General features: G+C 50.4%; 1 protein-coding gene across 1 annotated transcript in view; it reads left to right on the forward strand.

The window, feature by feature from the left end:
* The first annotated feature begins 4,392 nt into the window (after positions 1-4,392).
* The window catches only part of TNFRSF1B (TNF receptor superfamily member 1B), a 34,107-nt gene continuing 26,151 nt past the window's right edge, over positions 4,393-12,348 (forward strand). The window contains exon 1 of the mRNA XM_056865542.1: positions 4,393-4,470. Within this exon, the coding sequence (XP_056721520.1) occupies positions 4,393-4,470 (78 nt within the window). The remainder of the gene's footprint in view (positions 4,471-12,348) is intronic.

Below are 12,348 nucleotides of genomic sequence, written 5' to 3' on the forward strand. Positions count from 1 at the left end.
CACAGTTGGGTCTATTCTTTGCTCAAGCATCCCATGCAAGAAATGCAACATAATAGTTTTAAGCTTGAGCAGAAAATAGATCCCCCTGAGGAACCTCGTGCAATACGTGTAAAAAAGGTAAAGGTAAAGATCCCCTGTGCAAGCACTAGGTCATTACTGACCCATGGGGTGACGTCATATCCCGACGTTTACTAGGCAGACTATGTTTACGGGGTGGTTTGCCAATGCCTTCCCCAGTCATCTTCCCTTTACCCCCAGCAAGCTGGATACTCATTTGACCGACCTCGGAAGGATGGAAGGCTGAGTCGACCCTGAGCCGGCTACCTGAAACCAACTTCCGTCAGGATCGAACTCAGGTAGTGAGCAGAGCTTGGACTGCAGTACTGCAGCTGACCACTCTGAGCCACGGGGCAAAACGTTTAGGGGTACTTAATTTATTACAATTTTCATTCCCTTGAACCGAGTATTGCTTTTGGTCTCCGAAGATATTGTCACAAGCCAATCGGTTCCTGCAACGCTTGTGGAACTGTATTCTACACATCTAACAAACACACCGGCTGGGTGGGTGTGCGGAAAATCACTTGACAAATCCCTGCCGCTCGACTTCTGGGAAAATACCATTCTCTTGCAACAGGGCAGAAAGATGTCCTCGGTGGCTCCTAAGCACGTTTACTGCACAGTCCGGCGATGGCTGGCATGATTTCGTCAGCGTCGTTTCCTTCCCCATCTCCTCTTGGGCAATTTCCGTTTGAGGAAGCACATTTGGAGAAGCGTGCAAGTGGCGAGCAGTTATTCTGCAAACATGCAAGTCAAAGGAGAAGTCCGGGCTAGGGAACGGGTCCCAGATGCTTCTGAATTAACCGCCAAAGGCCTGCCATCGTTCATGGCTTGGCTGTGTTGTTATTTTGAGCATTTTAAAAAATGCAAATCCCCTGTGGTGCCTCGGCAGACACTGCGTTTGAAAATCACTTGAAAGAAGCCTGCTTGTCCTGGATGCAGGCGACATGGGCCGGCTCTAGGGTTGCCAGCTCCGGGTTGGGAAATACCTGGAGATTTTTGGGGCGGAGACTAAGGAAGGGAGGGGAGGGACTTCCACGCCATGTAGTCCAGTGGCCAAAGCGGCCATTTTCTCCAGGTGAACTGATCTCTATCCGTGGGAGATCGGTTGTAATAGCGGGGGATCTCCAGCTAGTACCTGGAGGTTGGCAACCCTAGTCGGCTCGCTTCATTCAGGCCTGAAGTGTTGGTATCACTTTTTTCTGCTCTGGTTAGACCTCACCTAGAGTACTGTGTTCAGTTTGGGGCACCGCAATTTAAGAAGGATGTAGACAAGCTGGAACGTGGCCAGAGGAGGGCAACCAAGATGGTGAGGGGCCTGGAGACCAAATCCTATGAAGAAAGGTTGAAGGAGCTCGGTATGTTTAGCCTGAAGAGGAGAAGACTGAGAGGGGATATGATAACCATCTTTAAGTACTTGAAGGGCTGTCATATAGAGGAGGGTGCCGAGTTGTTTTCTGTGGCCCCAGAAGGTTGGGCTAGAACCAATGGGTTGAAATTAAATCAAAAGAGTTTCCGTCTAGACATTAGGAAGAATTTTCTAACAGTTAGAGCGGTTCCTCAGTGGAACAGACTTCCTCGGGAGGTGGTGAGCTCTCCTTCCCTGGAAGTTTTTAAGCAGAGGCTAGATGGCCATCTGTCAGCAATGCTGATTCCATGACCTTAAGCAGAGAGGGAGGGCATCTTGGCCATCTTCTGGGCATGGAGTACGGGTCACTGGAGGCGTGAGGGGGGAGGTAGTTTTGTATTTCCTGCATTGTGCAGGGGGTTGGACTAGATGACCCTGGTGGTCCAATTCTATTATTCTATGATTCTATGTTGTGGTCAGCATGTTAGACGGAGATCTGGGAGGCCTGCATTCAAATCCCTGTGGTGCCAGGGAACTCTACTGGATGACTGCAGGCCAGTCACACACTCTCCTACCTCGCAGGATTGTTGGGGGGATAAAACGGAGGAGGGAAAATCAGTCATCCTGTTGGACGCCTGCTCCTCTCTGGGCGCTAGAAAAGAAACCAAAGTGCCAGAGAGACATTTTTATTCTGCTCCTCCTTGACAGATTCTTGCGACTGTCATCATTTTGTTTTCGCAAACTCAAGGTGGGGTGTAAATATTTTAAATAAATTCAAAATATTTTAAATAAATTCAGAATATAGGGGAGGGGCCGTGGCTCAGTGGTAGAGCATCTGCTTGGCATGCAGAAGGTCCCAGGTTCAATCCCCGGCATCTTCAGTTAAAGGGACTAGGTGAGTAGGTGATGTGAAAGACCTATGATTTGATGGACGAGGGTCTGATTCAGTAGGAGGCAGCTTCATGTGTTCATGTGATCTCCAGCCGATAGAGATCAGTTCAACTTAGGGTTGCCAGGTCCCTCTTTGCCACCGGCAGCAGGTTTTTTAGGGGGAGCCTGAAGAGGGCAGGGTTTGGGGAGGGGAGGTGCTTCAAGGCCATAGAGTCCAATTGCCGAAGCAGCCATTTTCTCCAGGTGAACTGATCTCTATTGGCTGGAGTTCAATTTGTAATAGCAGATCTCCAGCTTGTACCTGGAGGTTGGCAACCCTCCAACTGCTCGTTACATTGCAGATCGGCGGTCACGTTTCATGTTAAAAACTGCTTCCAGGATAGAGCCGTGACAGAGAGGGAAGGGGGTCTTTTAACTCCCCTTCCCTTTTAACTTCTGAGTTCAAGTCAGGGTGCTGTCTTGCAGCTGGAACCTCTCATTTTGCCTGGGCACTGTGCTTCTGTGTAAACATTAGACCAAATATTTGAATTTCCCCTCCCCTTCCCTCCTTCTTCTCTTTTTTTCCTTCCTCCTTTCTCTGTTGGGTTTCCCTATAGCAGCAAACTTAGCCTGACCCCTAAGGCAAGAAGAGCTTGTCTCTACCCTGCCGGGAAGGTTTTTGCAATGCCGCTTGCAGAAAGCCAAAAAAAGTCACACTCTGAACTTCAGGTGTGAAGGAGCCAGTTCAATCCTATCTCCTCTTAAAGAGGAGCAAGCATTGTCTCTGTTTGAGTACCTGCTGCTCCTGAGAGTAGGCACCCTGAGCTCCATGGGCCAATGGTCTGCCCTGAAATTAACACATGAAGCTGCCTTATACTGAATCAGACCCTTGGTCCATCAAAGTCAGTATTGTTTACTCTGACCAGCAGCGGCTCTCCAGGGTCTCAGGTAGGGGTCTTTCACATCACCTACTTGGCCAGTCCCTTTAACTAGAGATGCCGGGGATTGAACCTGGAACCTTCTGCACTGGAGGATGCTCTACAAACTGAGCCACAGCCATAGCAGGAGATCTCCAGTTAGTTCCTGGAGGATGGCAACCCTAGCCCTGCGACCTTCCCAGCAGAGATCTTTCACATCGCCCTACTTGTCCCTTTAACTGGAGATGCCGGGGATTGAACGAACCTGCGACCTTCTGCATGCCAAGCAAAGGCTCTACCACTGAGCCCTCTCAGTGGCTCTCCAGAGTCTCAGGTAGAGGTCTTTCACATCACCTACTCACCTGTCCCATTTAACAGGAGATGCCAGGGATTGAACCTGGGACCTTCTGCGTGCCAAGCGGGTGCTCTACAAACTTGAGCCACCGCCCCTCCCCACAGCGAACCTAGCCCCGCCACCTTCCCAGTGGAGCCCTCTGCCCATGCTCAGCCATGCTCTGCTTCCCCAGCTGAAGTCTTTCACATCACCTTTAACTGGAGATGCCGGGGACTTCCTGCATGCCAAGCAGATGCTCTACCATTAAGCAGTGGTCCCACTTCATGGCTCTCCAGGGACTCCGGTAGAGGTCTTTCCCATCATCTCCTTCCCTAGTCCCTTTAACTGGAGATGGATTGAACCTGCGACCTTCTGAGTGCCAAGCAGAGGCTCTCCCACTGAGCCAAGGCCCCTCTCCATGGCTCTCGGGCAGAGGTCTTTCACATCACCGACTTGCCTGGTCCCTCGAAGTGGAGATGCCGGGGATTGAACCAGGGACCTTCTGCGTGCCAGGCCCCTCTCCATGGCTCTCCAGGGAGGGGTCTTTCCCATCACCTACTTGCCCAGTCCCTTTAACTGGAGATGCCGGGGATTGAACCGGGGCCCTTCTGCGTGCCAAGCGGGCGCTCTGCGAACTGAGCCACCGCCCCTCCCCACAGCCCCAGCCGGAGATCTCCAGCTAGTACCTGGAGGATGGCGAGCCCAGCCCAGCCCCGCCACCTTCCCAGCGGAGCCCTCTGCCCATGCTCAGGGTCCCGCCCCGCTTCCCCAGCGGGCCGAGCGCCTTCCCCTTCCCCTCCCCGCCCCTTCTGCCTCGACTCCGGCCCGGAGGCGGCCGCTTTCGCTTTCCGCGCCCGGACGCCGCGATGGCCGGGGGGCGCCGCCGCTGCTCCGCGGAGCTGCTGTGCTCGGCGCTGCTCGGCTTGCTGCTGCCGCCGGCGCAGGTGGGTGAGCGAGCGAGAGCGCCGCCGGGCAGGGGAGCCGCCGGGGGGCGGCGGGGGGCTCGCTCCCGGCAGCCCCCTTCCCCGCGGGGCCCCCGTGGGCAGAGGGAGCGGACCCTTGGGGGGGATGCCCCCTCCCCTGGGAGTGGAAGAGGGAAGGGGAAGGGGGCTCAAGGTTTGGACACGGCTTTGTGTGTGTGTGTAAAGTGCCATCAAGTCACAGCTGACATATGACGACCCCTTTTTGGGGTTTTCATGGCAAAAGACTAACAGAGGTGGCTTGCCGGTGCCTTCCTCTGCACAGCAGCCCTGGTCTTCCTTGGTGGTCGGTTCAAGGGGAAGGGGGCTCAAGGTTTGGACACGGTTTTGTGTGTGTGTGTAAAGTGCCATCAAGTCACAGCTGACATATGACGACCCCTTTTGGGGGTTTTCATGGCAAGAGACTAACAGAGGTGGCTTGCCAGTGCCTTCCTCTGCACAGCAGCCCTGGTCTTCCTTGGTGGTCGGTTCAAGGGGAAGGGGGCTCAAGGTTTGGACACGGCTTTGTGTGTGTGTGTAAAGTGCCATCAAGTCACAGCTGACATATGATGACCCCTTTTGGGGGTTTTCGTGGCAAGGGACTAACAGAGGTGGCTTGCCGGTGCCTTCCTCTGCACAGCAGCCCTGGTCTTCCTTGGTGGTCGGATCAGGGGAAGGGGGCTCAAGGTTTGGACACGGCTTTGTGTATGTGTGTAAAGTGCCATCAAGTCACAGCTGACATATGACGACCCCTTTTTGGGGTTTTCATGGCAAGAGACTAACAGAGGTGGCTTGCCGGTGCCTTCCTCTGCACAGCAGCCCTGGTCTTCCTTGGTGGTCGGTTCAGGGGAAGGGGGCTCAAGGTTTGGACACGGCTTTGTGTGTGTGTGTAAAGTGCCGTCAAGTCGCAGCCGACTTATGGCGACCCCTTTTTGGGGGTTTTCGTGGCAAGGGACTATCAGAGGTGGTTTGCCAGTGCCTTCCTCTGCACAGCAACCCTGGTCTTCCTTGGTGGTCTCCCATCCCAATACTGACCAGGGCTGACCCTGCTTCGCTTCTGAGATCTGACGAGATCAGGCTAGCCTGGGCCATCCAGGTATGAATTACGTTGATATTGGTCACCAGTGACACATCTTTACCCTTAAGAATATTTTCTAGCTCCTTCATGGCTGCTCTTCTCAGTCTCAACCTCCTTTTGATTTCTGGGTTCTTTTGGTTGATGAGGGAGCCAAGGAATAGAAAATCTTCAACTATTTCAACGTCTTCATCGCCCCCCTTAAAATGGTGTAATTCCCCAGTAGCCATGTGTGTTCCTTGGTGGTCTCCCATCCAAATACTAACCAGGGCTGACCCTGCTTCGCTTCTGAGATCTGACAAGATCAGGCTAGCCTGGGCCATCCAGGTCAGGGCAGGACACTGCTTTAGGGAGATTTTTTTAAAGCGGGTGGGCAGCATCAAAACAAGGGAAGAGTTGCCAGTTCCCCCCACCCCCCACCCCCGGCCACCGATGTGTGGGGTGGTAGGGTTGCAGGGTCCAGGTTGGGAAACTCCTGGAGGTTGGGGGATGGAGCCCGGGGAGGGCAGGGACCTCAGTGGGGTACAGAGTCCCCCCTCCAAAGAATCCATTTTCTCTTTGTCACCTGCTGTGGTTCCGGGGGATCCCCAGGTCCCACCTGGAGGCTGGCATCCCTAGAAGGGAGAGACCCCAACATGGTACAATGCCATGGAGGGCCCCCCCCTCCAAAGCGCCCCTTTTCTCCAGGGAAACTGATCTGTGTAATCTGAAGATGAGCTATAATCCCAAGGGATCCCCAGGTCCCACCAGGAGGCTGGCATCCCAAGAAGGGAGAGACCCCAGCATGGGGAGGGTCTGTGGCTCAGAGGTAGAGCATCTGCTTGGCCTGGGGAGGGTGGGGTTTGGGGAGGGGAGAAGGTCCCAGGTTCAATCCCTGGCATCTCCAGTTAAAGGGACTAGGTGAGTAGGTGATGGGAAAGACCCCCGTCTGAGACCCTGGAGAGCCGCTGCCGGTACTGACTTTGATGGATCCAGGGTCCGATTAAGTATATGGCAGTTCATGTGTCCAGTGCCAGACAGTCCCCCCTCCAAAACATCCATTTTCTCCAGGGGAGCTGATCTCTGTAGTCTGGAGCTGAACTGCAATTCCTTGGGACCCCCTGCTCCCACCTGAAGGCTGGCATCTCTACATGGCGGGGGATTTATTTCCACTTTACCTTGCCCCCTTCTTCTTAGGAGCTCTCGGCCGGGCGTACGGTTCCCATTCCTTTCTCACAACAGCCCTGTGAGGTAGGTTAAGTCGAGGCCCGTGGTTAGCCAGAGAAGTCTGATTACTGTTAGTCCATCGCCCTAGCTGCTACCTGGCTTGTAATTTCCCAGGGCGGCTGGCAGGGTGCCTCTCGGAACAAGAAATGGAGTCTGAGGGGGATGACTTTCCTCTCCAGAGGTAAACTGCCTCTGAACATGGAGGTTCCACTGGGTTATCTTGGTTCATACCTGTTGACGGGGCAGTCGTCCGTAGTAACACGGGAGTCTTTTTTCTTTCTCCTGCTGTCAATTTATTCAGGAAACTTGTACAGCTTCGCTTAAACCGGGTTTTTCACATATGGAGGTAGAAGGGCCTGTGGTTGATGCAAATCCAGCCCTAGAGGGTAGCAGATTTCTGACATAAGAAAAGAGAACAGATCTCCTTAATGTCCTTCCACTGGTTTCAGAATCAGTCGATGGCCATACAAACACAAAGGTCAATTTATAATCATATTTCAACCTTCCTGTGCTTTACATATCACTCTAGAACACATGAACACACATAACACATGAAGCTGCCTTATGCTGAAACAGACCCTTGGTCCATCCAAGTCAGTATTATCTACTCAGACTGGCAGTGGCCCCCCAGGGTCTCAGGCAGGGGTCTTTCCCATCACCCACTCGCCTAGTCCCTTTAACTGGAGATGCCGGGGATTGAACCTGGGACGTTCTGCATGCCAAGCTGAGGCTCTCCCACTGAGCCATGGCCCTTCCTCCTTCCCTCCTCCCTGAATTTGTGCAGGTTCTTTAAAAAAATTAATCCAAACCAGTGATTAGAAGGCAGCATCGTGCAGCCCGGTCTCAAAGGTTCTCGGAAGCCGAGTAGGGTCAGTACTTGGATGGGGGAACCACCAAGGGAGGCTCTGCAGAGGAAGGCCATGGCGAACCCCCTCTGCTTCTCGCTTGCCTCAAAAGCCCCTTGGCTGGGGTCTCCAAAAGTCAGCTGTGACTTAACGGGCACTTCATGTATGTAAATTAGTGATTATCCTGTGCTACGAACTGTGCCCTGGAGCTAATTGTCGAAAAGGATTCTTGCTAGGTTATTTGCAGCCCACAGAGTCTCAAAGTGGATTACAAAGAAAGAGAGAGGGGAAAATGTAATCATGCAAAACGTAGTCATGATGACAGCCCATCAACGTTGCAACAGGACTAAGAATTAAAAAATAATAATTAAAGGACCGTGTGAGCAGCTATGAAAACAGTAAAGTGCCTACGGCAAAGTTATTGTGAGAGCAGTCTAGATTTTGGGATCACAAATTATGAGACACAGCAGTAAAAGCCATGTACCCGTCCAGTAACACCTTAGAGACCAACATATTTTTCAAGATATATGCTTTCCAGAGTTGAAAGCTTATATTCTGAAAATCTCCACACAGCACCTGGAGGTCTCCTCCTTGGTAAAGCGATCCAGGAACATCTGCTAGAAGAAAAGAGCATCTTTGAAAATAAACACGGGATAAATCCTGAGGTGTGATTACTATTCTAGATTATTTACGAGTAATGTTCCATAGATGGTTAGGCTGATCTTATGTGGTAGCCATATCAATTGGAGCGGTTAATTTGTCCCCCCTGTTTCCCCCTGGGGGAGAATTTGTTATAGCAATCCTCGCATCCATCTGAAGTTTCGGTGTCTCATCCTGAGCTAAACCTGTGAAATGCTCAGGGATCGCATGCTCTGAGTATCCTGTCATTTCCAAATTCCTGCTGGTAAATCTAGCAATCAGGAGATTCAGGTGATCAAGTTTGGCATTAACCAAGTTCAGCCTTTCAAAGATGCTGCCCACCCTTTTTAGCTGTCAGCAATGGGAGTTCCTTTGAGATGCTAATGGAGTCCCCCATGTCCCTGGAGGCTTCCTCCTCATCCAATGGTGAAAAAGTTGGAAGAACTGAGGTTTCCTTTTGGCCTTCACGGGGCTTGTTCAACTGTTGGTGCGCATGGGGAGACACTAGAACTGCAAAGCAAGTAATGTTTGCGATTGGTTTCATGGACCCCAGTAAGACAACCAAACCAGAGTGCCAGAGAGAAGAGCCTCCCAACCTTTGTAGAATACCCTCTCCGAAAAAGTTCACCCCACCTTCTTTAATCTGAAGGTGCTGGACAGATCAGGAGGTAACCCCAGTCCTTCCCACTCTGCCTGACAGCCAAATCAGGCATTATGAATATTCTACACTGGGAGCATTTCTGTGTCAGGGAAGTTTTAAAAAAAGCATGTCAGCCTTATGTCACGGGATAACTGCCCACAAGAATGCTCAACGTAGGACAAGAGTTTTACGGTGCAGGTCCACGTGAATCCCATCTGCCACTGGGGGCTACAGCCCGCCACTTGCTGAACTGGCGCATAGCAAAATGCATGCATGGGCAAAATTATTTGTAAACTTCTAGACCTGATGGTTGTCATGGAAGGGAAAAGATGCAGTTTGTCCCCGACGGGAACCTTTGACCCAGATCGCTTGGGGTTTCCCCTTTGGAATTCAAACTCTGGCCATTGATGCCTGGCTGTTTCCCCACGGACACCCTGCCGACTAGTTCCGGGCTTGGCTTTGACTCTGCTTGCATTTTCTGGCCATCAGAGGTCACCTCGCTCCCCCCGCGTGTTTTGCCCGCTGTTTCTGGAATCGTGTTTAGCCAGCATCCATAAAACGCGGGGGAAATGCGCGGAAACGTACGGGGAGAGCGAGGCACGCCTCTGACGGACGGAAAATGCAAGCAGAGTCAAAAGCAAAGCCCCGAAGTAGTTGGCGTGACCACAAGAAAACAGCATAAATAGCAAGGAGAATAGCAAGGTTTGTATTATATATGGAATGTCTGATCAAGATATCTGATACATTACATAATAAGTAATATAGGTAGTAATATTTTGGAGAAACAATACTGATAGTTTAACACAGACATTGAAGAAAATTAGGCATGGTTTAATAAGAATCTTTCTACTGTAATGCAGATTCAAATATTAGTTTAATGGTTAATCTTAAACATTCATTATAGAAGAACATAAGAAGTAATGGTGAAAAGGTGGTAGAAAATAAAATTGTTTGATTAGATGGTCAACCTAGGATAAAGTAAGGCACATTTGGCATTATGTTATGTGTTATGTAGTTAGGATGTGTGTTTTGTCTCATTTTGTATGTCTTATATTTGTAAGTTTAAATACAATAATAAAATGCTATTTTTTAAAAACGGTATCTAATACAGAGTGACCCTAGTTGCAGTGGCTACTTGAAAGTTAAATGTTTGCTGTTATAAGTGCATGATACACAGCTTATTGATTACAAATCTGAGGGCAAAGCACATTGATTTGAATTGTGCGCGCTCCAAATATGTAGTTTTTAAAACCAAAACAAAGCACAGTGTTGATAAACGCCTTTCCATCCTGTTTTCTTTAGTAATACTTTGCATTGTGCTTCCAGTGTTCCAGGGGCCTCTTGGACACTGATAATCTTCTTGTAATCTTTACGACAGCCCTGTATGATAGGACCTTCGTTTCACCCCTTGTGGCAGGTTTGGGGCGGAGGGAGTGAATGAAGGGCTGAGGCGAGATTTGAACTAGGGACCTCCCAGTCAGTAGTCCAGTTTCTCAGCTCCCCCAGCACTTGATCACGGGGGAAATCCCATCCCCCTCCGCAACCATCTCTGAATCCCCCCCCCCCATCTCTGGCTCCTTCTTTTCCCCCACCCACCTGATGGATCTGGCTAGCTTTGTTGCATTCCTGGTCCCTGGTTGGCCTGCAAGCAGGGGACCTTCTGCTCTCCTCCAACACCACATTTCAAAGGAATCTACTTTCTTCCTATCAGCTCTCTTCATTGTCCAGCTTTCACACCCACACATAGTAATAGGGAATATGATGGCATGAATTAACTCGAATCCAGAAATTAGAAAACCATCATATCTTGAGTGGTCGGATGCAAGGTATAGCACCAATCATAGGTCTTTAAGCATGGTAGCTTGCTCACCCAAGCATCTTTTGTAAAATTCTAAGTGTTTCCGGGTGTGTATCACACCGACCCGTGACAAAATTTATGGATGGAGACAGCTAGTAGAAGTTACTTTATTGTATTGTTAGGTCCATGTCAGGCTCTTTGCGGGGCTTGGGTGAAGCAAGACACATCCCTGTTCTTTGCTAACCAGTGACACCATAATGACAATTATTTATTTTGAAAATTTGTATATGACCTCTCAAGACAGCCGATTTTTATTTTATTTTATTCATTTGTACCCTGCCTTTCTCCCCAGTGGGGACCCAAAGCGGCTTACATCCTTCTCTTCTCCATTTTATCTTCGCAACAACCCTGTGAGGCAGGTTAGGCTGAGATTGAGGTACTGGTCACCCAGCAAGCTTCCATGGCACGAGTTGGGATTTGAACCTGGATCTTCCAGATATTCGTCTGACACTCTTAACCACGACGCCACACTGGCTCTCTTTACAGTGCCAGGAGACTCCTTTGAGTTTTCAAAGTGTGGCTTTTTTGTTGGGGGGGAATTTTTTTTGTAATTTTCTCATTTTAGCGAAAAGGTCTTCAGAGCGCTCCACTCTGTGGGCTGCGCATGCGCGGGGACCATTAGCAAGCAAAGCATCTTCAAACCTCCCCTCCCCTCCCCTCGCCCACACTGGGCTGTGGCTCAGTGGTAGAGCCTCTGCTTGGCATGCAGAAGGTCCCAGGTTCAATCCCCGGCAGCTCCAGTTAAAGGGACCAGGCAAGGAGGTGATGTGAAAGACCCTGGAGAGCCGCTGCCGGTCTGAGTAGACAATACTGACTTCGATGGACCAAGGGTCTGTTTCAATATAAGGCAGCTTCATGTGTTCATGTGCACACTGCAGCCATGCCCTGCTACTTCGTGAACTTTCCCCTTTTAAATTAAAGTTTGCTTTCTTTAGCTAGTTGTGTACTCCCTCCCTCTCTCCCTCCCTCCCTCTCCTTATTGCTGAGCAGAAGTCCCAGGACCTCTGCTCCCCGTGGCCTTTACCCCCTCGGCCGCCCCCGCACGTACCGCCTGGAACCGGGATTTGGCCGGCCCATGTGTTACAGGAAGCATGAGTCAGATCCCTCGCCTAAGTGTGACTCTCACGTTTACCGTCTTTTGCTGTGTTTTGGAACGGCCGCCCCGAAGCTGTGAAATTACTGTACGCAAAGTTGAGTCATAGACGGCAAACCAAACAAGCCGCAAACAGCTGTGGCCTCCGAAGATCACCCGCTAGCGGCATCATAGATTTGGTCCGATACACGAGATGAGGGAATTAAGCTTGGTTTGTAGGTTCTTTCTTTCTTTCTTTCTTTCTTTCTTTCTTTCTTTCTTTCTTTCTTTCTTTCTTTCTTTCTTTCTTTCTTTCTTTCTTTCTTTCTTTCTTTCTTTCTTTCTTTCTTTCTTTCTCCGTAGGAATTCAGGGGAGGATTTCGGTACCTAGATATTGACATTTCAGAGAACTCTTTGCACATCTCCTAAGTACTGAGCAATAGACATCCGGCTTGGATCTTACATCTTTCTAAAGATTCAGCCTCACCTGCTTTAGAGCGTTTGGGTCAAACTACACGAAGGATGCCA

Source organism: Euleptes europaea, chromosome 19, assembly GCF_029931775.1.
Source record: "Euleptes europaea isolate rEulEur1 chromosome 19, rEulEur1.hap1, whole genome shotgun sequence".
NCBI classification, from domain to species: domain Eukaryota; kingdom Metazoa; phylum Chordata; class Lepidosauria; order Squamata; family Sphaerodactylidae; genus Euleptes; species Euleptes europaea.